This window comes from Anser anser, assembly GCF_964211835.1.
Source record: "Anser anser genome assembly, chromosome: 13".
Classification (NCBI taxonomy): Eukaryota; Metazoa; Chordata; class Aves; order Anseriformes; family Anatidae; genus Anser; species Anser anser.
Genome location: NC_139734.1, coordinates 13602967 through 13625404, shown reverse-complemented (window position 1 = coordinate 13625404; position 22438 = coordinate 13602967). Strand labels below are relative to the sequence as shown.

Genomic DNA, 22438 nt, shown 5'->3' with positions numbered 1-22438 from the left:
GGGGTAGGAAAGGAAGAACAAGTAGCAAAGCAGACAAGCACACAACGCGCAGCTGGGAAGAAAGACCAGTGTGGCTCGGAGCACTCGCGCAGGGAGGTGTGCTGCCATTTACCACCGCCAGATGGACAAAGCTGCAGCCCAGCTCCTCCAGTCAACATCACCACAAGGCACGAAGGGCGAGACCATGAGGTGAGGCAGGAAGGCGTTTATATTCCTTTTTTATATTCCTTTGGCTAACAACGAACCACACCCCTGCAAAGGGACAGGTGAAAAGCCTGAAGAGGGAAAGGGAGCTGGAGCCTGCCTGTGGTGATGCACGGTAAGGCTTGATGTAGCATCACGTCCCCAAAACAATCTGAACCTAGACACTACAGGGAAGGCGCTGTAATCAAAAGATGTGGCACCAACCTATTCCCCTATTAGAATCATCCTAATCCTGAATTTGGCACTGTTTTGAACCCCGAACGTTCAGTATTCCTGCCTATTTGGGCTTACCGTGAGCATAATACACCTACAGCTATGAAGGAGGAGGCCTGAAGTAATTTCACTGTGATAGCTGATCAGTTCTTCCGTTATATCCTGAAAGGACAACCGAGTCTTACTCGCTAATGGTTTACTCAGAACTAAACACGAAATATTTGGACAGAAACGTACCCAACTTCTGAACCTCATTTAAGCAGGAGTTGAAGAAATCATACCTTACAGCTGGAGTTCAAAGTCATTATCTCCTTATTTTATCTAAAAACACAGCAGCATTTTCTGTTCCAGTGACAGATAAGCACTGTTCCCCCAGTCACAAACAGAAACTACAGAAGTTGTCTTCTTCAGAGTCTCAGCAAGTTTCACCAATAAAGACTGATTATTCCGTTAATTTTCTTTAGTTACAAAAAGTTTCCAGAATGAGCTAATCCTAGAGCAATGCAAAGTCTAAAGTGCGTTTTAGGGTGGGTGACAGGGAGAAGAACAGAGTGAAACACAAGTAAAGACATTTGAAAGAAAGGTCATAAGAAGCTGAAGCAGGTGAGAATCCTCTCCAGACAAACATGCTTCCTGCCGCTCTGAATACAAACAACGCCTCCTTCTCAGAGATGTCTGTCTGGAAATCCGGGTGCGGGACAACAGACCTTAGAACAATAAGCAGCAGCAAGGTTGAGCCACTCGGATGAGTAAGGCAAGCTCATTTATACGCTTTTGTGCAAGTCTGCAACGAACCAGAGAGGTGATACTCCTAAAGTGTCTGCTACCTGCAGCTGGCCTAGTCTTTGCCCAGTAGAAAGAGATCCCTGGAGCGTAAGAAATCCATTTTGGCGTTCCTTCCTAGAGGATAATGCAAGCAACAATCTATGAAAATCTATGAACTCGCCATGCTACTTGCGTGCTCTACCAAAAAAATGAAAGCACCTGGTTTCAATCGAGCATACCTTAACGCTGGCTTTCAGGCTTTGTGCACTAGGGCGTTATGATGCAAGACGAGACTCTGACAAACTTAATGGTGACGACACTGACCAGCACTGCGGTCTTAAAGGGAACAACTATTCTGTAGGTTAAGTCAACCCCAAAAATACTGGTATGTGGTGGGAAAGATATGCGGACAAGAAAGACCTAAGAGTCCACAACAGGACCACTCACTTGCACGTTCTGGTTGGAAGCACAGTGCTTGCCCTGTGTGCCCAAGCTCCTGTCCTCTTTCATCAGCTCTGTCCGAATCCCCCAGCAGAACAGCTCACATTCTGGTCAACAGCCCGAAACATCTTCGCAGGGTGTGCAAAGCTAAGGGCTGCCGCAGTCAGCCAAGCAAAATGTCCATCTATTCGAGCATCCCATTTCTATTCACACCAAGAGTGGGTACCTGGGGAGAGAGTATGAGAAACATAACTGGACAACTCCTCTTCAGGGCATCCTCCGACCAAGCGGCAATCGGCTGCTGAAGAACTGCTTGGCTCGAGCTGCACTGAGACTATCACTGCTAAGAGGCTCTACTGGACAAATCCTCAATGAATTTGACTAATCCCCCTTTGGACCAATTTATACTTTGGGCCTCCAAAAGTTCCCATTGTAACATCTTCTGCAGCCTAACATTTTGTTTTAGAAAATATTTTTTCTGCTGCAGCAGAGCTCCGTGACAAGTAGACGCAGAAACAGATGGGTGCTGACTTCTGATGTACTTATAAAAATCTGGAAAAGCTGATAGAGTTAGTGTGGAGATGGACCCCAGGAAGTGACGATGCCGCAAGCAGTTTGGGTGGGAAAGCAAGGAATGCTTCTGCCCATCACTGAAATTCTGTTTCCCTGACAGCAAAGTCTTTACAGCGAGTTTCAACTGCCGGCTGATGAGGATCGAGAAGGCAGCCCGTAGAACAGGAGACAAGGATGCTTTACAGCTCCGTGGGTTGCTCTGAAGCTGAACTCAACCCGAGAAAATTAGAGCTGCCCAGCTGCAGGCAGCAAGGTAAGAAACACTGCTTCTTTCGCTTGCCCCAGGCTTTCAGATTCATCTGGACTTTCTGCTGAGCTTCACAGTGAGTTATGCTGCCGGCTGAATGTGAGCTTTACCTCCCGGTAAGGTCTCTTCTCACTACCTCTGACGGATGAATAATAGCTTATTGTTTCTGGCAGATGCTGAACTGATCCACCACATTTCATCTCCTTTTTATTCCAGGACTATCTAACGCACAGATCACTCACTGGGCTCCGGTCATCGGTCTGCCTGAAATCTCCCTCTTTTCCAGCCGCATACCTGGCAAGGAGGGGAGTACACTGGAAGGTGACTCCATAAAAAAAAACAGGAGACAGCGTGCCGAAATCCTGCACGTTTACACAGACTGCCCTACCGGACGTTTGGAAACCCCTCGCTTGGGACTCAGCACTGTCCTCTCCAGAATATTCAGCATGGGATATCCCTGGGAAGATCAGGTTCAGAGCAAAGCCCCCTGCACGACAGCCCGAAGCACAGCGCTTCTCAGGTGCAAGAGTTTCCGGAGAGGCGACAGGACTGCTGAGGGTCCTCCACGAGCACGCAGGGCGCAGCTCTGACCGTCACATCCATCTCTGTCGGGACACTCAAGTCTCCAAGCGATAGCTGGGGCTTTATGTACCTTGCTAAAGGCACCACTGGTGCTGCACCTGCACGCATCTTCCACATCTGAGTGTCCTTACTCAGCTATTAGCAGGGGAATACGCGGCCTACCTGCAAAAACGAGGAGCTACCATCAAAGATTTAATTAAAATCAGACAGCGAGAAAAAAAATACTGCTGATGCTCCCTCACCACGAGGTGAATGCCTTGGAGGCCCACAGAAGAGCACAGCTACCGGCGATTGCCTTCCCCCAGCAAGCCGACAGCGCCTGCCTGGGTGCCTCTCCCAGGCTTGTCGCTGGATACGGATTCGGGTTTTAAAGATTTTGAAGGCTGAAGTATTTACCTTTTTCGCTAGAGATCATTTGGTATACAGAAAGCATTAAATAATAACTAGGATCATTAAGACACTTAAATGAAAATTCCAGCTAGCTCCTACCTACGAGTTCTGTAAGACCTGAGCAGAGAGCTCTGAAGGAGATTCTCATTTTGGCACCAAATTTTAGAATAAATTGTAACACCCAAACTAGTATTTCCTGACAAAAACAACGGCGGTCAATACATGGCTCCGTCAATAAAAAATTAAGGAAATAATATAACGTCCTACCAGCATGGTTTTAGGCCACAGATCTTCATTAAGTACAGAGCCTCGAATGACAAATACGCCAAAGGCTAACTTCATTGTTGCAATCTATCTGAGTTTACCTGGGCAGCTTATGGCTTTCCAGATTTAAGCACTGCAAACATTTATTACAGATTGCCTAACTCATTTTAAAGCAAATTAATTTATGAAGAATCACCGGGGAACCAAGCATACTACCGCGGACCAGGTTTCAGCCCAGTCAAAATTCTCTGGAAAGGAGCAGAAACAATTTCATTATTCACTGGCGGTTTTGGAGGGGCAGCCCTGCGCTCCTACCTGGCCGCCCAAAACGCATTCAGAGAGCACAGCGCCTCCGGTGCCGTGCAGTCCATCACTGCTGCCACACAGCACCGCGATGGACCATGGCAATCGCCTCCTTGGTAGCGCGCCTACACGTGCAGACACATACTGGAAGAGCTGAGGTGCTTAAAAAACAAAACCAAAACACATCTGACCCAGTAATAGAAGAACCCCGCCGTTTCAAGAATCAATCATCGTTTAGAAAGTACGTTCCGTTGGTAAACCTATTTCATTATAGAAAGAAACGGGGAGATGCAACATGACCCATCTGAAAAAAAAAAACACAAAGATGTATAGCAAAGGACTCTGGAGAAGCAGGCAAACGCACGGGAATGCTCCAAAGGCTGGAAGTCAAGGTTCAACAAACCCAGAGATAGCTATTACACGATCACCACCACAGACGATTGCCTACTTAAACAACTGACCCAGCGGTATGTAAAATTGCAAGTCAGAGGGTTTACAGCAGCGTTCAGCAGTTCTCCTCAAGTCAGCCGCAGCTACTGCCGGCGTCACTGGCCAAGCTCCTCAGCCTGCCCTTTGCAGGCAGGGCTCGGGGGACAGCTGCCCACGGCGCTCTCCCAGCGTGTTACCGGTTCTCTCGGCTCGCCCAGAGCAAACAGCAGCAGCAACCACGCCAAACCCTCCGACACAGAGCGCACGGCGCCGCACAACCCCGCGGGGTCCCCGAAATTCCCCAACGGCAGGGCCAACCGAGCCAGACTTTGAGCGTGCCTTCCAGAAACCTCATCTCAGCTCCGCGCAAAAGGAAGGACAGGTTTCTGGATTCTTGCAGAATTGCCCGGAATTGGGTTGACCAGAAGACTCCTTGCAACACTTCAAAGAGACTTGGCTGCGCTCCTCCGGTCTCAGCATTACTTGCTGGTAATCCAGCACGTCTGCGCTAGCAGTAAACTCCAAAACAAACAGGAGCGTGCTCCTCCATCAGGGACGCCCCCACATCTCTTCCTAAGACCTCCCGAGGTCCCTCCCAACCTGGATCTTTCTTCCTATGGTTCTTTGACCGAGCCTTACTACCAGGGAAAGCGGGAGAAGACCACGGGGCACGGTCTCAGGGAGGGTGCCCCTCTGAGGGCAAAACATGCAATTCCCCTTAAGCAGCCCTGCAGGTCCCAAACAGGGGACGTGACGGCGAGCGGATCATCCCGCCAGCCTGCCGGGCAGTCCCGCATTCCCCAGCGAGCTCCCTGCCCAGGAGTTGGGTCCCAGGCCGGGATTTCAGCGCTGGGCTGCCCCACCCTCGCGCAGCAATAGGAGCTGCCCCCCCAGCAAGGCCGCGCTGTGCAGGGCACTGCTCCCGCCCAGAGACCCCGCGTGGGGGCCGCCAGCGGAGCCCATGGCCAACGGGGCTGGCAGCGACGGGCTCGGGCACCGGCAGGGTGCTCGGGGTGGCAGCAGGGAGAGAAGCTTGCACTTTGAGCACCCCGCCGAGACCAAAAACCAGCGAAATGGCCCAGCACGGCCTTTATTAAGATACCAAAATTAATTGTCACGTAGGCGATCCCATCCGCCCCCCATACTGCCGCCGCCAGCACACCCGCGCCCACGGGGGTGCCGCACCCCAGCGGCGCTGAGCACCAAGCACCCGTACCACAGCTAACGTACGGGAATTCACACCCGGGGGGGGCTGAGCCCCAGCCCTGGCCCTTCCCAGGGCCCCGCTGCCCCTGCCCCTGGGCACGGCCCTGCCCCCGGGGCTCCCCCCCCCGGCAGCCCCAGCCCCAGCCCCAGCCCCTGCCCCGCCGCCCCCCGCCCCAGGGCGCCCCCCAGCGGCGCCACCGGAGGGGCCGCCCCGGCCCCACCCCCTTTCTATAGACCACGCCCCTTTCGCCGGGCCACGCCCCCTTCTGCAGACCACGCCCCCTTCTGCAGACCACGCCCCTTTTGTGCAGACCACGCCCCTCTCGCCGAGCGCTAGCCCCGCCCCCCATCCTGCGGGGGCCCCGCGCCGCACGCGCCTGCCCTGCCCCGCCCCCCCCCCCCCTCCCCGGGCCCACCGCCGCGCGCCCCGAGCCCCCCTCCCCCTTCCCCCCCGCTGCCTGCCCCCGCCCCGCGCTGCCCGCAGGGAGGCGCCCTCGGGCGGCTCCGCCCGCACCTGGCTGCCCGGCGCCGCGCCGCCCGCTCTGCCCACAGCCCGGCTTCGGGTCGCGGCCCCTTTAAATGGAGGCGCCGCTCGGAGCCCTCAGCGCGCTGCGGCCCGGGGGGGGGCGGGGGCAGCTCCCCATTGGCCGCGCCGAGCGAGGGACGCGTCCCCATTGGCCGCGGCGGGGCTGGGGCTCGCGAGACTCGCTCGCAGGCGGCGGCCTCCAAAACGCGGAGCGGGAGCGGCAGCCCGGGAACGGAGCGCGCAGCCCGGATTCCGCCGGGCGGATGGAAAACCCGGACTGGATCCGCGCGGCGGAGCGGGACCGCGCGAACCGGCAGCGCGGAGCCGAGCCCCGGGGGCTGGGGCTGGGGCGGGGGGGGAGGGTGGATCGGAGCGGGGCGCCCCGAGCCCCTCGGTGCCCGCGGGGCCGCCCGCAAAGTGCGGAGTGGACCTCGCGGAGCGGACCTGGCGCCCCGCTGCCCCCCCCCGTTAACCCTCTCGCCGCCGCCCCCGGGGGCCCGGCCCGGCCGCGCCGCCCCGGCCTCTACCTGCGCACCGACTGGGGGGGGGGGGGGAGCGGCCCGGCCCGGCCGCCGTCGCCACCGCCGCCGCCTCCCCGGAGCTGGAGCCGTCTCCCCGGGGCGGTGAGTGACAGCGCGGCCGGGCGGGGCTTCGCGGGGGCCCGGGACGCGGCACCGCCCCCGGGAGGGGCTGCCCCGGCCCCCGGCCCGCGCCCCTCCCCCGCGCCACCCCCACCCGGCACCCCCCCCCCCACCGCCGGGACCGCCCCTCCCCCGGCACGCCCTCACACGCCCCCCCCCCGCGCCCCTCACGCCCCCCTCAGGCTCCCTCTCGAGGCTTTATTGCCGCCCCGCCCCGCCCCGCTCCCCTCACGCCCTTCCCGCCGCCGGCCCCGTGCACGCGCGCGGGCACCGCCGGGCGGGGGCGCGCACGGCGCGGCACGCGCTCGGAGCCCGCCGCGGCCCCTTTAAAAGACAGCGCCCCCCCCCGCCGATCGCAGCGCGCATGCGCGGCGCCCGGCCTCACTGCGCCTGCGCGGCGGCCGCCGGCGGCTCGCTCGGCTCCTTTGTCCCCTCGCTCGCCTCTCAACCGAGCGTGATGCCCGCCGCGCTGATTGGCGGCGCGCGCTGCGGGCCGCCGCCGCCTCGCGGCCAATCGGCGCCGCGCAGAGGGCCGCACGCCCGCCTCGGCCCGCCCCGCCGCGGCCAGCCCGTGAGTGACGGGGAGCGCGGCCAATGGCGGCGCGGGGCGGGCGGCGGGGCGGCCAATGGGAAGGGCGGGCGGCGGGAGCAGGGGGGTAGGTTGCGCGAGTTCCGGCCGCGCGCGCGCTCCTCTCCGGGCTGCAGCGGGCCGAGCAGGCCGCGATCCGCCTCGCCGCCGCCCGCCGCCGCCAGGTGAGGCCGCGCCCGGCACGGGGCCGCCGCCGGGGCCGCTCCGCGCTGCCGCGGGCCCGGCCGCTCCGTCGGGAGCCCCGCCGAGGCCCGCGCCCCGCCCCGCCGCCACACGCGGCCGCCGAGGCGGGAGGGCGGGGGGGGGAGGTCCCGGAGAGACTTGGGGGGGGCCGGGCCCGGGTCCGGGTCCGTGCCCCGTGTGCGAGCCGTGCGCGTGTGCCCGCAGGTGGGGAAGATGCAGGGCAACAAGGGCTTCGGCATGGAGAAGCAGAACCACGCGCCGCGGAAGCAGCACCAGCACCCGCCGCACCCGCCGCCCGCCGGGCCCGCCAACGGGCAGCAGGCCAACAGCCAGAGTGAGTGCGGGCCGCGGGGCCCTCCCGCAACTCCCCGGTCCTGTACGCGGCGCGCGGCCCGCCCGCCCCTCCGCGGCCTTCCCGTAAACTTTGCGGCCCGCTGCGCCCCGCTCCGCTTCCTTTTTTTTTTTTTTTTTCCCCCCTTCTCCCGGCCATAAAAGGGTTTACGGGCACGGCCTGCCTCCAGTGCCCGGCACACGGAGCCGCGGCCCCTAGAGACGCGGCTGTGCCCGCAGCGCTCTCACAGAGCCGGCAGCGCGGCGCGGAGGCTGGGCTCTCGCACAAAAAGCGCTGCCCGATGCTTCCTCTTATTTATTTACTTCGCTGTTCGAAAGCCGGCCTGCCAGCTGTCACCGGTGCCGGCCCCTGCTGTAACTCGGGGCGCTCCTGAGTTTGTTCTTAACCACCGCGGGCCGCAGCTCTGCTGCTTGGCAGTCAGATCGCAATCGCTCCCCCTGAAACGCGCTGCGTTAATGGCTGCTGGGGCGCTAACTGGATAGTTTACAGCTGGGGCGTCGGGGCACTGCCATTCACACCTTCAGAGCCGGGAAAAGTGCTCTGGTTATACTAAAAACCTCTTTTGCTTTCTATGTTTTATTTTCTTTTGTTTTGTTTTTGAAGTCTCAACACTGGCTTTTCAAAACAAAAGAGGATAAAAGTCGCATGTGTGCTTTGCTGGCTTTCTCGAAGGCTTTCCTGAGCTAAATGCGCTTGGCTGTGTTCCTTATGCATGATTCCTCTGTGGTTTTCTCTCTCAGCTGCATGTTTAAGTGAACCCACATGCAGATGTTTGGCTAGTATAAAATTCACGGGTGTTTTTATTAAGCGATCCTGTTAAACAGGTTCGTGGGAGATCATAGAAAAGGGTGGCCGACTAGTTTGTTTCCAGTCAGGTTGGGAACAATGCAGCACAAGAACAGCATTGTTGTGTTCTCGGAGGGATCAGCTCGGAGTGACAGTCTGCATCTCGCATTCCTTTGAGTGGATCTGCTTAAGGTGGAACAGCGATGCTGGTTAATGCTGCCCTGAGTCCCGCTGAGGGTATTTGCAGGCCTTGCAATTGACCCCCAAACGCCTCTGATAACAGCCTGGAGTCGTTTGCAAGACAAACGCTTCACCGAAGTGACTGAGCTGTGTGAAGTAAATCACTTGCTGTCTTTTTGCTACTCTTCTATACATTACCAGCCCGGGTTTTTAGGGTTAGCTGTGGGGGTGTGCTTGTACTCATAAAAGGCTTGTCCTTAACACTTGCCTTTGCATGAATGGCTTTTCCTGGTTCGTACCCTGCTTCATAGTCTGAATCGAACCGCTTGAGTTTACTTCAGACGCGTGGCCATGAGGTGGATCCTGTGCAAAGCAATTTGGATAGGAATTGATCCGTAAGCTGCTTGTGTCAAATGAAAGAGAGGAAAAACTGCAAAAGGAACAAAAGACAGAAACAAAAAAAAAAGTGGAATTGCTTTCTGCAGCTTGCTGTCCTGTGCAGGGAAGTTTTGTGCCCCTTTAAGAAAAGGGGACAGAGGGAGGCGGGGAGCTCATAAAGCCGTCCCCGTGTCCGTCTGTAGCAGGGCTTCCGGGGTCGTGCTGGGTTTCAGCTAAATTGGGGGTTAAAGTGAATTGTGCATGTGGGGGTTTGAGGGTGTTCTGTAACGAGTCCCATTTGTTAGTCTTACGTGCAGCATTACTTAATGAATATAGATTTTTTTAAATTTTTGAGGTCTTACCTACATGGCTATTCTTAGTTGTTTTTTTTTCTATTTTTGCCATTCCAGTCTTCTATTCAGATTGGAACCCAAGACTCTAGAACCCAAATCCCATCTCATAGAATACCAGTTAACTAAAATATTACCTGTCTGGGCAAAATTAACGCTTTGCATATTATTTTTAGAACTTTTTTTTCCCCTCAGTAAAAATCGGATCGCTGGCCAGGCTGCAGCTTTCCTGTACTCATTCAGGTTGTAATAGCAAAACTTTGTATTGTGACTACAGACTTTATTGTGGGTCGGTTATCTTGAGCAGTTGCTCAAAAGCTGAAGCCCGAGTGACCATTCTGAAGTAAAATCCCCTCGTTGCTGTAGAGATGGCTGGGGAGGTTTGAGGTCTAAGCGAATGGGTGGTATTACCTGTATTGTCCTGTGTCTCTGCGTTCACTGTGATGAAACCTAATAGAATTTATCCCCCCAACTGTAGAGCAGCTGTGTACCTTATTCCCCTCAGATGAAGGCCTGACTATTGACCTGAAGAATTTCCGGAAACCTGGTGAAAAGACCTTCACTCAGAGAAGCCGCCTGTTTGTGGGGAATCTGCCCCCAGATATTACAGAGGAAGAGATGAGAAAGTTATTTGAGAAGTATGGCAAGGCAGGGGAAGTCTTCATACACAAGGACAAAGGCTTTGGCTTTATCAGGCTGGTGAGTGACTTGCTACCTTAGGCATGTTTTTGTGGCAGTGACCTGCGCTAGAGGAGTGTTGCTAACTGGAAGTAGCAAATGTTCAGGTATCTTCAGATAATTCTGATAATTAAGCCCACCGTTGATTTTAAGTGACCTGGATTACAATCATGGATCAGCTTCTACAAGTGATTGATTAGTCTAGAGCCTGTTATGGGAAGGAACGTGAATGGGGGCAGCTCGTGGCAGGATTTATGAGATACCTGGTAAAGGTATTCTGGAATCAGCTGAGAGAAAAGAGGGAAAACACGAACCTGATGCTGTTACAGACCAGGTAGACATCTCCTGGAAGGGTGTAAATGAGGTGTTTCTGTGAACGTAGCTAATCACACGGTATTGCTGGGGTGATGGGTGCTCTTGTGGCAGGGGAGAATCTCCAGGCGATCACACTGAAGTGTGGCTATGAGGGAGGTGGTTACCGATGTGGTGTCGTGGTTCTCAGGCACTAGTGGCTCAGGTGCTACGTTTCTGAAAACCCCAATATGAGCGGCTGCAGCATGAGGTTTTCAATGTATTTATTTTTCTTAAGAAAAAAGAGCGACTCATTCTGTAGCCTTAATATACTGATATATCTGATCGATAACGATCATTATTTGCTTCGTTTTCACTGGCTGTGGGATTAGGTTTATGTCTGATACATTTCTTTTTCCACCTCCAAACTTTCTACATGTGTATTCAGGTAAAGTCACTGATAACGGAGGATAGCTGTGATTTGTTAGGGCATTTTTTTTAACACACTGTGGGAGGTTTATTAGTTCCTCTCTGTGAGGTACTTGTTCAGGAGAAATACGCTTGTGACTCGGTTGCGTACGTAGCTGATTCCATGCTGCATTGAGAGTTTTAATGATGACTTTTTTTATCTTCAGGAAACTCGCACTCTGGCAGAGATTGCAAAGGTGGAATTAGACAACATGCCTCTCCGTGGGAAGCAGCTAAGAGTGCGTTTTGCATGCCACAGCGCATCGCTGACAGTCAGGAACCTGCCTCAGTTTGTGTCCAATGAGCTCCTGGAGGAAGCCTTCTCAGTGTTTGGCCAGGTGGAAAGGGCTGTGGTTATTGTGGATGACAGAGGACGATCCTCTGGAAAAGGCATTGTGGAGTTCTCAGGGAAGCCTGCTGCTAGGAAAGCCCTGGATAGATGTAGTGATGGGTCTTTCCTGCTGACTACGTAAGTGCGGAGGGCAAGAATCGCTGTGCTGTTGCGTGCAGGCTGGTGGGTGGCGTTGGCTTGTGAGCAATGTTTCGCGGTGTAGCAGGGCAGGAGGTGCTTTGCCCAGGGAGAACTTGGCTTCTTTTCCAACAGGAGCGAGTCTGTGCCGAAACTCAGCTCTCAAAGCTTCCTTCCGGGAAGCTGCTGGTGGGGTCAGAGTGTAAGGCCGTCCAGTAAGCTCTTCCTCACTAAAGCTGCCTTAGGGCAATTAAAGCAGCTTTTAAGAAACAGGAGCTGTTTTGGAGACCCATTTCCATGACTGGAAACAAAGCTCGAGTGTGTTAATTGTGCACGCTGAGTCGAGGGGTGGGACCGCACTCGGCAGGGTGCGCAGCTGGGCAGTGCGCTGATCCACCACTTGGGCACGAGGTGTTTGGGAAGCTGATCAGGTGTACTGGGTTGTTTGGGGTTTTCTCCGTCAGAAGCTTGTTTTCCTTTTGCTTGAATATCGTAAGGCAACAAAGCGTGTTCTTGGATAATGCTGTGAACATGCTTAAGCAAATGATTAATTCTAAATATGTTCCACAGAGCATGGCTTGTTGCTTTAACAACGAGGGGAACCATTTATGGTCTGTTGGGACTGAAAAATACTAAAGTATATTTTGTATGCATGCTCTTAGAATTTAATAATAAAACACTTCCTGAAATTGGGGCTATATTGCTAATTTCTAAAGTAATTTTTTTAAGCTTTGTGCTTCTCGCCCCCCTCTTTTTTTGGGGAGGGGCTGCATCTGGCACGGCACTACACAGCATGTTCAGGTTCAAAAAGCAGCTTTTTTTTTTTTTTACATTGCTGTTTTCCTGCCTGAGAGTCTTTGGGAGTAGCCAGCAGAGCGTGTAGTGCTCTGCAGCAGGGTTGCTGCTAGGGAGCTTGTGGGCTACCTTAGTTTCTTGGGATTATTTACTCCGTGCCCTTTTGCTGACTCAGAACTATACAGCCTGAAAGAATCACGAAAACAACATTTGAAAAGTGAGCATGCAAAGCTAAGCACTGCCAGTGTATAACCGAGAGCACCTGGGGGCAACATTCCCTCTTTCTCTGGCTGTCTGCGCATCAGCTTTTGACATCTGGGGCAGGAAAACAGCGTGTTGCTTATTTCTACTTGAGGTTTGGTTTTCATTGAAGTTGTTCTGCTTTGTCGTAGTTTGTGACAGTAGCAGATAGATAAACTGCTTGGAACAGACTGGCTCACATTGGAAAATGAGACAATTAGTAATGGAATATTTCACATTAAAGTGAAAAGCTATGTTGTGGACCCTCAGCCTCTCATGTCCTGCCTTCCTGTTGGAGTTTGGGCATTGCTTGCTCCACGGCATGGCACGATTGTTTCTGTCACTTCCCCAGCTCTGGCAAATGGATTAAGGAGCTAAAGCTGAATTGTGACGCTGCTTTGTGCTGAGGATGTGAGCAGTGTCAGTGCTGTGCTGGGGAACTGATGCAGAGATGGGGACGTTTCTGCTAAATAGTTCTCTTTTGCACACAGAAGCACATGTGCTCAGTGTCTGTGCTGCAAAGTGTTCCAGAGGATTATTTGGGAAATCGAGGCAGGGCCCAACAGGAACTTGCAGAGCAGTGCTGGTTGGCAGTAACAGGAAGCAGTGGTCTCACCGAGAGCGTACGAGTGATACAGCCAGTGAAGGGCAGTGTTACTCCTTGCTGTAGACTATTGTATAAAGGGGTTGTGCAGCCTGTGGTTGGTCATGAAGCAAGGGAGGAAAGGGATCTAAAAACAGACTCTGGTACTACTGTGCTGTGCAGATCCTACTCCAGGAAGTCAAGTTTCCAGTGAAGCTATTAATTTAAACAAGTAACTGAAAGCATTCTTCTTTCAGTACAGTTTTGATTTGGATTCAACCAGGATTTCAATTGACAGCTCAGCTCCTAGTCCAAAAGGGGGAAAAAAAAACACCATTAAAAGTAATGACTGTTTTCACTTTGCTTCAGAACCCTGGCTGCACTCGATTTCTTTGAGCAGTGCTAAAAGCAGTATTTCGTAGGTTCAGACATAGCACGCAGGCTTTCCTACACAGCAAGCTCATTCCTGAGTTATCCTCAAAGCACCTCATTTTTTCTTTACAGATTCCCTCGGCCTGTCACTGTGGAGCCCATGGATCAGTATGATGATGAAGAGGGACTACCAGAGAAACTGGTCATCAAAAACCAGCAATATCACAAGTATGTGCCTGCCGTAAGACATGAGATGAGACTGCCTGGGGGCTCCGGGGTCTTGGCTAGTGCCTGAGTCGTAGGAGGGTGGCTTATCACTGCTTCTAGAGGTCCTCCTTTTTTCTGAAAATGTGACCTGACTCCAGAAAAAGAATTGTTTACGCTGTTCCCTTGAAATTGGTTAGCTGAAAGAAAGCAGTGGTTTTGGATCCACTCTGCTGGGTAAGGCTGGCAGGCTCCACATATTTTGTTGTGTTTGTCTGCTTCCGTTGTTGGGATAAAAATTGGTGTCAGTTTGAGATAACGTGTGCTTTCCCCTTGCTGGGATGAGAAGCTGAAACAAAAGATGTAAATCATGTGCTCAAAGCATTATGGACAGTCTGTGGAGGAAGCAGACCTGAACTCACAGTGAAAATGGTATGCATGATGTGAACAGCAGCAAGGCATGGGAGAGCTATCCAGGTATAAGGCCAGGGTATTTGAGGGCTTCCCATGTAAGCAGGTGTCATGTGATTAGAGCAGTGGGCATTAGTAAACCATGTGAGGTCATGAATTTTGGATGAAGTAAGGAGGATGAGAGCTTCAGAAGCCCAGAGGCTGTGTTAGGAGTAGTCACATGCTCCAGGTGCAGGGGCTGCAGGGGTTAGTGGGGTGAACATGTGTGTTTGGGCTGGGTATGTTTCTGGAGTGAACCTGTTCATGAGATGTGCAGCGGGAGCTGTTTCTGTCGAGAGTATTTCTACGTGTCTTTTGCCCAGCATCTTGGTGTGTTAGGAAGCCAGTGATGTTGGTGGGTGTGAGGGAGGACAGGACATAGTTTTCTAAGTTTCTCCTTTGAGTAGAATGCATCCCGAGCAACAGACGAAGTGGTATCTCGGGCACAGCTATTTGTGCAAAAAAGTGTACACGGAGTTTTATTTATTGCAGTGAGATGTGTTTCTAACTGTCAGAAGGATCCGCCATTGCATTTACACACACGTTGTATTTTTCTTAGATCGTCTTGGCTCTGTTGAAGCATTCACTAGCTCTTCCTTGCTTGACAGGGAGCGTGAGCAGCCTCCTCGATTCGCACAGCCTGGCAGCTTTGAGTATGAATATGCCATGCGTTGGAAGGCTCTAATAGAAATGGAGAAGCAGCAGCAAGAACAGGTAGACCGCAACATCAAGGAAGCTCGAGAGAAGCTGGAAATGGAAATGGAAGCAGCTCGCCACGAGCACCAAGTTATGCTCATGCGGCAAGGTACCAACCGAAGATAATCAGAACGGGGCCCTTCTCCCGGGGTGGGTAGCTCAGCAGGCTGGCCAGAGCCCACTGAAGTTGAGCTGTGGCACAGCTGCATGACTTTTAACCAGCTGTGGCAGCAACAAACAGATGTTGCTGTGTTACAGGAGGCTCTATTATGTTACTCTCCTTTGTGGTGTGGTTCTGATTCAGGAACTGATGGGAGGTGGTAGAGGAGACAAGTTTGATTTTATTTTTTTTTAACTGTTATCTTTTATAGATTTAATGAGACGCCAGGAAGAACTGAGGAGGATGGAAGAATTGCATAACCAAGAAGTACAAAAACGTAAACAGTTGGAAATCAGGTAAGGTGGCAAGTTCTGAAATTGTGAATCCATAATGTTATGGAACGAAGCACTTCTTCAGTTCACTCATTGTTCATGGTGACAATTTAATTGCTACCTTAAGAGTAGCTGTTGTTTCAGGCCTTTTTGTTCATAGGGAGACTGTACACTTGGTTTAAGATGAAGGAGTTAGGAGTTTCTTCTGCTGGCATTAAAGGACACTGACTAGTATTTGTTTTTTTACAGTTCTGTGTCTCAGTTTAGCTCCTTGACCGAGGCAGATACAAAAGTCAGAATCTGTGCAGTGGCTTTAGTGCTCCAGGCTGAGAAACCCCATTCTAGCATCTATCCTCTCCTTTGAGAGGTAACTTAGTCTCAGGGAGTTCTGTCTCCGTTCCACCTCTTCCTTGTCTCAGGGTCATTGTGAGAAGCTCCAGGAAGATCTCCAGATTACTTTTGTAATACGAGGGGCTTGAGAACTGTCTGGCTTTTATGCATTATATGCAATATAACGTAGTCAGCATGTACTTGAGAGTGGCTGTGTATGTGGGTGTGCTCAGGCTGAGTTTTATAATGAACTCCTTAAAATTCGGAGCATTGAAAATGCCCTGCTCGTAGATGTTTGCTTTCATCATGAGGTGCCTGATATTTCACAACCTCAGCAGAATAATGTTTTCAAAGTTGTAGGTTTCCAAAACAAGAGCCCACTAGGCAGCACTGCAACTCTGACAAGTGATCAGTTTGTGTTGTGCTGAGCATCCTTGCCACTTTTTTGCAGGCAAGAGGAAGAACGCAGGCGCCGTGAGGAGGAAATGAGAAGGCAACAAGAAGAGATGATGAGACGCCAGCAGGAAGGCTTCAAGGGGAACTTCGCTGATGCGGTATGAATATTCCTATTTTTCCATTGCATCTGGACACTGATATTAGATTTTTTTTCTCTTCCCCAGCATGGGACTTCCAGTGGATGCTTAACGTGTTGGTTGAGGGACTCCACATACACATTCCTTGCATTCTACAGCCAGTTATTGGCTCCTGTCTGTCTTAGTAACATTTTGTCTGGAAAATGTAAATAACACAGTTACCGTCCAACAGCTGTTCCTGTAGGATCCTCAGTGGCTGTCTTGCTGTTTAGAAGAATATATGCTAACTAATTATATTCTAAGAATAGTAACAAAGATGTACTCTTCTGAAGTACTATTGCGGAGCCCTGTTGTGATCACATACCCAGCTATATCCCTAGCCTGCAGTTGTTCTTAGTCTTCCTCAGATGGAATGATCCTAGCTCGAGGCACTGCTGCAGGCACAATAATTTGCTCATACTCTTGAAAGTCGGTGTTGGTCAAGTATTTCTTTGGAATGTAAAATGTGTGATAGCCTGCTTTTTAATAACAGTAATGCTAGTTCTGTAATGAGCTGTTAACAGTTCATTTTCAGTCCCAGCAATTTTCTATTGTGGAAGCAGCTCTCATGCTATGGAGACGCTATAATAATGTCAGTGCAACTGGGTGACAATTGTTTATGTATTTTAGCAAAAAATTTGCCCCTAAGCAAAATAGCTAGCTGTAAAGACACAAGATCAAAACTGTGACTGACCTAAATGCGAATATTACCTAGCAGAACTCCGGAGTTCTCTAAATAATAAATAATATCTGATGAATAGTGGCACTGAGACTACAGGTGAAGTCAAGTGACATCTGTTGTTCAGCTCCCATCCTGGAAAAGTAGTATCCTCACTGAAGTGAGCAGGTGCTCCTAGCTTTGCAGCGAGGGAGATCTGTGTTGTGTGCCCAGTGTTCACTAGCCGGTAGTCTGGTGGAAATGACCCAGTGCTGCATGTTTGTTGTGTAAGCTTACATTCCTTTCAACAGGAAAAGCTTCTTAGCTACACTGAGGAAGTAATAAAAACTAATTCTTTCCAATGTGTTACTGCTGCTCAGCAGATCTTTCCATCCAGGTATCGGATAACTCTTTATGCTGCTGTTCAGTAAAATCTGCACACACAGCTTTGCAGCTTGATGCTGTATCAGGATTGCTTTGCTGTTGGATATTGTCTTGCAAAATGAGATGCTTTAAATAAGAGCTGTTTGTTCAGCAGTTAATAGTGGTAGCAGTAGCTCAGATCTGCTTTTGAAATTTACCCAGTGATTCTACCCGGTAATAAAACCCTAGAACTCAATGAATTTGTGTAATTACGTTACAAAATACTTGGATCTTTATCATTTGAAACGGGCATCTCTTTTTCCAGAGGGAGCCACCAGACATGCGAATGGGGCAGATGGGCATGGGAGGTAAGAGGTTTTTTTTTTTTGTAGTCCTCTTAATTTCTATGCACATTCGTGTCCTTCTCTACAAAATCCATGTGTTTTTTGAGCAGTTGTATTTTATTAGGTCCTTATTTAGAAACTGTCGTAGTAACTTTCTCCCATTTCAGCGACAGGAAGCTGTCATATGACAGGAAACGTACGGGTATGAGGCAGTGCTGTACGTACGTGGAAGTTCAGTAAGCAGAAGATGGTTGAAATTAGAGCCATCATGTGATTAAGAAGTTTGTAGTGATACAGAAGCTGGTACAACAAGTGGTACTAGACCTTGATTCCAGGAAGAAATCTCAATTACGAGATTTCCATAATTTGGCTACGTGACCTACAGTTTGAGGCCACATGCACAAAAGTGAGTGAAAAGACCATCAGGCTTAGTGGTTAATGAAGATAGGGAGCGTTAGGACCTGCTGAGGTTTCAGGTAATAGTGGAATACGAGATCAGTTTGTCTTGACCTGATAGTGCAATGGTGGTTAATAGATTAGAGCTCTGTCCCGGGATATAATCCTGCAGGGAGCTTACGTGGTGTTTTGTGGTTCTGGTTCATGGTTTTTCTGGTTCTTTTCCAGGTACCATTGGCATGAACAATAGAGGAGCTATGGGTGGTACCAACGTCCCAGCTGCTGCGCCTCCTGCAGCTGGTCCTGGAGCTATGATACCTGACGGAGCCATGGGAATGGTAATGTAGCTCCATCTGCTTTTCGTGCACACCTTTTAAATGTAGGCTGTGTTGTTTTCATTGTTAGGCAGGACACTGCTAAAGCTGAGTCTTGTTTGTCTCCCTAGACCTGATGTGAAGTTAATCTTGCCTCGATAATAGTTGGTATTTTTGAGATTGAACCAAGTCTAATACTTCTTTCTTTACTCTGAAGATGCTAAAACCTTTTTTAGAAGGATCTTAAAATCAACCAATACTACATGGTCATTTTTTAAATGGCATATTGGGAAGCACTTTGAGCGAGAGTATTTGGAGATGTTCTTGCTGGCATAAAGCCAACCTTTCAGGAATGTTCTGTCCATCACTAGTTTTTTTAAAACAATACTCTCCTATGCTAAAAGGAATATGGTAATAAGTATGCAAAAATGAGTTCAGCTGATTTGCTTAGGAAATAAATAACAAAGAATCAGTGAACTTTATGCTTGCTTACTTGCCTTTTTCAATTTTTACACTTAATTGAATTTTAAACAGTAGCTTGTATTTGCAAAGGGTCTCTGTGACTCTTCTTGAAGTTTAAATACTTGACTGGCAAAACTCAAGGCTGACATTCCATCTACAAAGCTGTATGAGCAGACAGTTCCTCAGCTTTGCACCCCATCCATCCCCAGTCATCCCCACCCTGATGGACCTTAGACAACTTAAAACCTTCCTAGGCATCCTCATCGTTGAGTATATGTCACCAAAGAACTATAAAGAGAAAGCCCTAAGGAAAATTCTAAATACAAATTTAATTTTTAAATACAAGTAATGGAAATCTAAAAGTTCTGTTTATTAGAAATCCTTCTTAAAAGATTTTAAAAGTTGGCTTGTTTTTTTTGCTTAGAAAACCCAGAACTTGTCTCTGTTTCCGTAATAGTGAGAAGAGAAATTAATTTCTTCATATATTTAATTCCAGTACTGATAGTGAACTGAAATAGGTTGCTGTAAAACATTTAGTAGATGTACAGACTTCATTCAGCATGCTGCGACCAGCTTGCAAAAAGCCCATTTATTAAACTTCCATGGGATTGGAGGGAAAAAATGCTTTTAAGAATACTATCTAACTTAAAGGTTATTGAGCTACGAGTGGGATAAATTGAAAAACTAGGGTGTTTAGATAGGAATTATGGTTGCTGCGTTAGTGATTTAGTTGGTGAATGGTAACTGCATGTTTTAGCTTGTTATAAACGTGAAATGGAGTGTTACTTCATACTGCTGGAGGAGTTGTTGAAGGTGTCACATTTAATGTGGAAACCAGCAAGCTCAGAGTCTGCACATAGTTACTGTGGTGAGAGGTAACCTGTCAACATGGAAGAACTGAATTGCTTGCAGCGATCTGTTTGTTTGTTACAGTTTTTATGAAAATAATGGAAGGAATAGAAAATGAATGTTGCTGTGAAGGTTGGTGACTGCAGCTTGTAACTTTCAGTTTGGGGGTTTCCTTAGTTTGCAAGTGAAATTAAGTCTAGTAAAGCAAATGATGTGGGTGTGGAGATGATCCAGTAGCTGAACTCAGGAGGAGGGGTGCCTCTAAAGAATTCAAGCTTTGGTGATGCACAGTTACGGCTTTACTGCAGAGCTTTACAACAGATTATGGCTTCTTTGGTGCATGTTGATCCTATCTGTCAGAGGATGAAATCTCACACAGTATCAGCACTTCCAATCAGCTTCAGAAACAGCAGCAGTCGTATTCAAGTTTGTCCTGAAAGTTCATCTTTAGCAGTTCATAGTACTTGGTGTAATGAGCAATTTTCCTGCAAACCTTCCTACTTCATCTATAGCGACTGCTTCATGGAAGTCTTTTTGTCACAAAGAACAGTTTTATTTGGCTGTGAGCTTTTTTACCTGAATGGTAGGGACAGTGGAGCAGCTGTGGTTCAAGGAACGTATACTACGCAAGGAAATTTATGGGGGAGAAGGTGAAGAGAGGAATGGAACGGGGAAGGAGTTCAGATCAGTGTGATGAATTAATACCACTTAGACCAAAAAAAACAGTAAGCTGTTTCTCTAATGGCCAGAAATATGTATAGGGGTTTTTTTTGGAAACTCTTTATCCTGGCTAGATGCTTAGCTTGTGTTACTGGTCCAACGTGTTCCAGCTTTTTATTCGTGTACGTAGCACTTACTTTGCACGTTTGCTCCAGTTGGTTAGTGACTGCAGCGACCTTCCCGAATGTGATGTAATGTGCCCTACAGGGAAAGTTCACAATTGCTTAGAGTTCTTCATCTACTGGGAAGGGAAAAAGATGGAAAGAGTGCTGTAATAGTGCTGTACTATGCTGTAAATCGTATGTATTAATGTAAATGTGTGGATGAAGAATGAATGGAACCCATGAGTCTGATGTTGAGGGGGAAGGAAGATGCGGTGGCTGTGCAGTATTTTGTGAAAGGACATGTCTGCCGTATATCTGCCTCATAGCTGACTCAGCTTTGAGCAGGAGGTTGGACTTAGGGTTCTCCTGAGGTACCTTCCAAGCTGAATTACCCTTTCATCTCTTCTCCGTGTTGGAAGGGAGAGGCTGTGCGATAGCACTGCTCCAGCTGGGAGATGAGAGAGCCAAAGGAATGGAAATGACAGGACACAACCAAGGCACGAGACTAGTATTTCAGACTTACCTTGGAATTGTAGCATTGCGTACATCTAGATTGTGATACTGCTGTATTATTAGTATGCTGCTCCTCATTTACATTCAGTTTGGGTGAGGGAATATGGTGGAAACGTGAAACTCCTTTCCCGGACTGCATTTCCCATGTGCTCCACAGCAAGGCACTAGTGTGGAGATGACATAAGGTGTTTTCCAGTTTGCTTGACTCCAAACTATATGGGGAAAGAGACTTTATCCTACAATGCTTAACTGTAACCAGTCCTATCAGTCTGGTTTTGGAGCTTTGGGGTTGGTTTTGGTAGGGTGGGGGTGAACTGTAATTGTGTAATGCTGACAGGATTCGAATCTACTCAAATGGCTTTTAACTGCTGTTTGTTCTTTGTTTTTCCTTCTGCCTCTTCTGCACTCGTCCTCGTTACAAGACTCCACCGCCACCTGCAGATCGCTTCGGCCAGGGCAGCGCGATGGAAGGACTCGGAGCGATGGGTGGGAACCCGCCTGCCTTCAACAGAGGAAATCCAGGGGGGGAATTTGGCCCTAACAAGCGTCGCAGATACTAACAGGATTAAGCTGCCCCCTGCACATGCCCCAAAGAGAAAAGGAATCTTGGCAGGCCGTACAGGGTTCTTCTCAGGGGGTGGATGTTCAAATTAGTTCGTTAGGGTCTGCTTTGGTTAAGCCACTCTAGGACAAGGGGAGTGCAGTCTGACTGGTAAAGGTTTTAGAAAATTTCATGTGGTGCATTCCTATAATTTCAATGTGAAAATGAATTCTGGGAGGCTGCCGTGGTTGTTCAGTAACGGTAAAATCTGGCAAGGACCTCAATGCCTTGACCGTTCCAGGTTTCCTATTTGCAGCCGGAGTCCTGAGACTGAACTAGATAAAACTGTCTTGGCATTTTTTTTATTTTAGTGTAGCATACCTTACTTAAGAGCACAGGGAAGAAGTCTCTGGAGAACTAGGGCAGCATCTGGGTATTTTGCAGCTCCCATGATTCTGTAAATTTACATAGCTCCAAATGATCCATCATGTAGTGAATTGGGGAGATTTTATGTTCATTTTTTTCTTTTTTTTATCTTAACTTGTAGTTACTCTTTTTATCTGGACCATCTGTTTCTTTAAAGTAGTTGACCGTCATGTGCAGCCTGAATGGCTGGAAGGCTCTTGTTCGGATGAATTTTTTGATAATGTGTTGTATCGCTGTTTATTTTTACTGGTAGTAAAGTACAATCTATTGGACAAAGATACTGTATCTCATGCTGAAGATTTAACTGAAACAAATGTTTGTATAATCTTAACCTTGCCTGTCTTTTGTGTAGAAGTACTACAAGATTTTTCATTTAGTGTAAACTGTTTGAACACAAGCTGTAATTGTCCCACTAACAAGTTTGAGTTTGTCTGAGGAATGTTACAGGAATGCATTATTATTAAAGTGGATTTTAAGCCTTTTTTATCTGGTGTGCTGTCTCTTTTTTTTTTTTTTACTAAAATGTGTACCTACGGATTGAAGTAAATCAAGCATCAGATTATGGA

The 22438-nt window shown here is 49.6% G+C and overlaps 2 protein-coding genes across 9 annotated transcripts in view; one reads left to right on the top strand and one right to left on the bottom strand.

Annotated features, from left to right (window-relative positions):
* The window catches only part of ZMYM3 (zinc finger MYM-type containing 3), a 32231-nt gene extending 25407 nt beyond the window's left edge, over window positions 1-6824 (bottom strand). The window contains exons 1-2 of one of the 5 annotated variants that reach the window (XM_083797895.1): window positions 6132-6644; window positions 1630-1849 (exon numbers count right to left, since the gene is read on the bottom strand). The gene's annotated coding sequence lies outside the window, so the exon portion shown is untranslated. Of the gene's footprint in view, window positions 1-1629; window positions 2789-3095; window positions 5749-6131; window positions 6645-6670 lie in introns of those variants that run through there. The other 4 variants (XM_083797894.1, XM_083797897.1, XM_083797896.1 and 1 more) reach the window with 4 other exon arrangements.
* A 341-nt stretch (window positions 6825-7165) lies between these two features.
* NONO (non-POU domain containing octamer binding) lies at window positions 7166-22356 on the top strand. 4 transcript variants are annotated; one of them, XM_083797899.1, is made up of 11 exons: window positions 7166-7355; window positions 7761-7890; window positions 10081-10301; window positions 11207-11508; window positions 13631-13726; window positions 14761-14957; window positions 15220-15304; window positions 16062-16164; window positions 17529-17571; window positions 18172-18281; window positions 21328-22356. In XM_083797899.1, exons 1-11 carry the CDS (start codon window positions 7242-7244, stop codon window positions 21463-21465), a joined length of 1539 nt encoding a protein of 512 aa, XP_083654025.1. In that variant the 5' UTR covers window positions 7166-7241; the 3' UTR covers window positions 21466-22356. The 4 variants fall into 4 exon arrangements, with proteins under 4 accessions (XP_083654025.1, XP_083654026.1, XP_083654028.1 ...); XM_083797900.1 differs by having other exon boundaries at window positions 7175-7355; window positions 10108-10301; XM_083797902.1 differs by lacking the exon at window positions 7166-7355 and adding an exon at window positions 7404-7537 and having other exon boundaries at window positions 10108-10301.
* Window positions 22357-22438: the final 82 nt, after the last annotated feature.

Bases quoted from the DNA above. Each gene is read 5' to 3' on its own strand.
- NONO (XM_083797899.1), top strand. From the start codon at position 7,242: ATGCCCGCCGCGCTGATTGGCGGCGCGCGCTGCGGGCCGCCGCCGCCT. The intron at 11,509-13,630 runs GTAAGTGCGGAG...TTTTCTTTACAG, and splicing joins GGGTCTTTCCTGCTGACTAC to ATTCCCTCGGCCTGTCACTG. The intron at 13,727-14,760 runs GTATGTGCCTGC...CTTGCTTGACAG, and splicing joins AAAAACCAGCAATATCACAA to GGAGCGTGAGCAGCCTCCTC.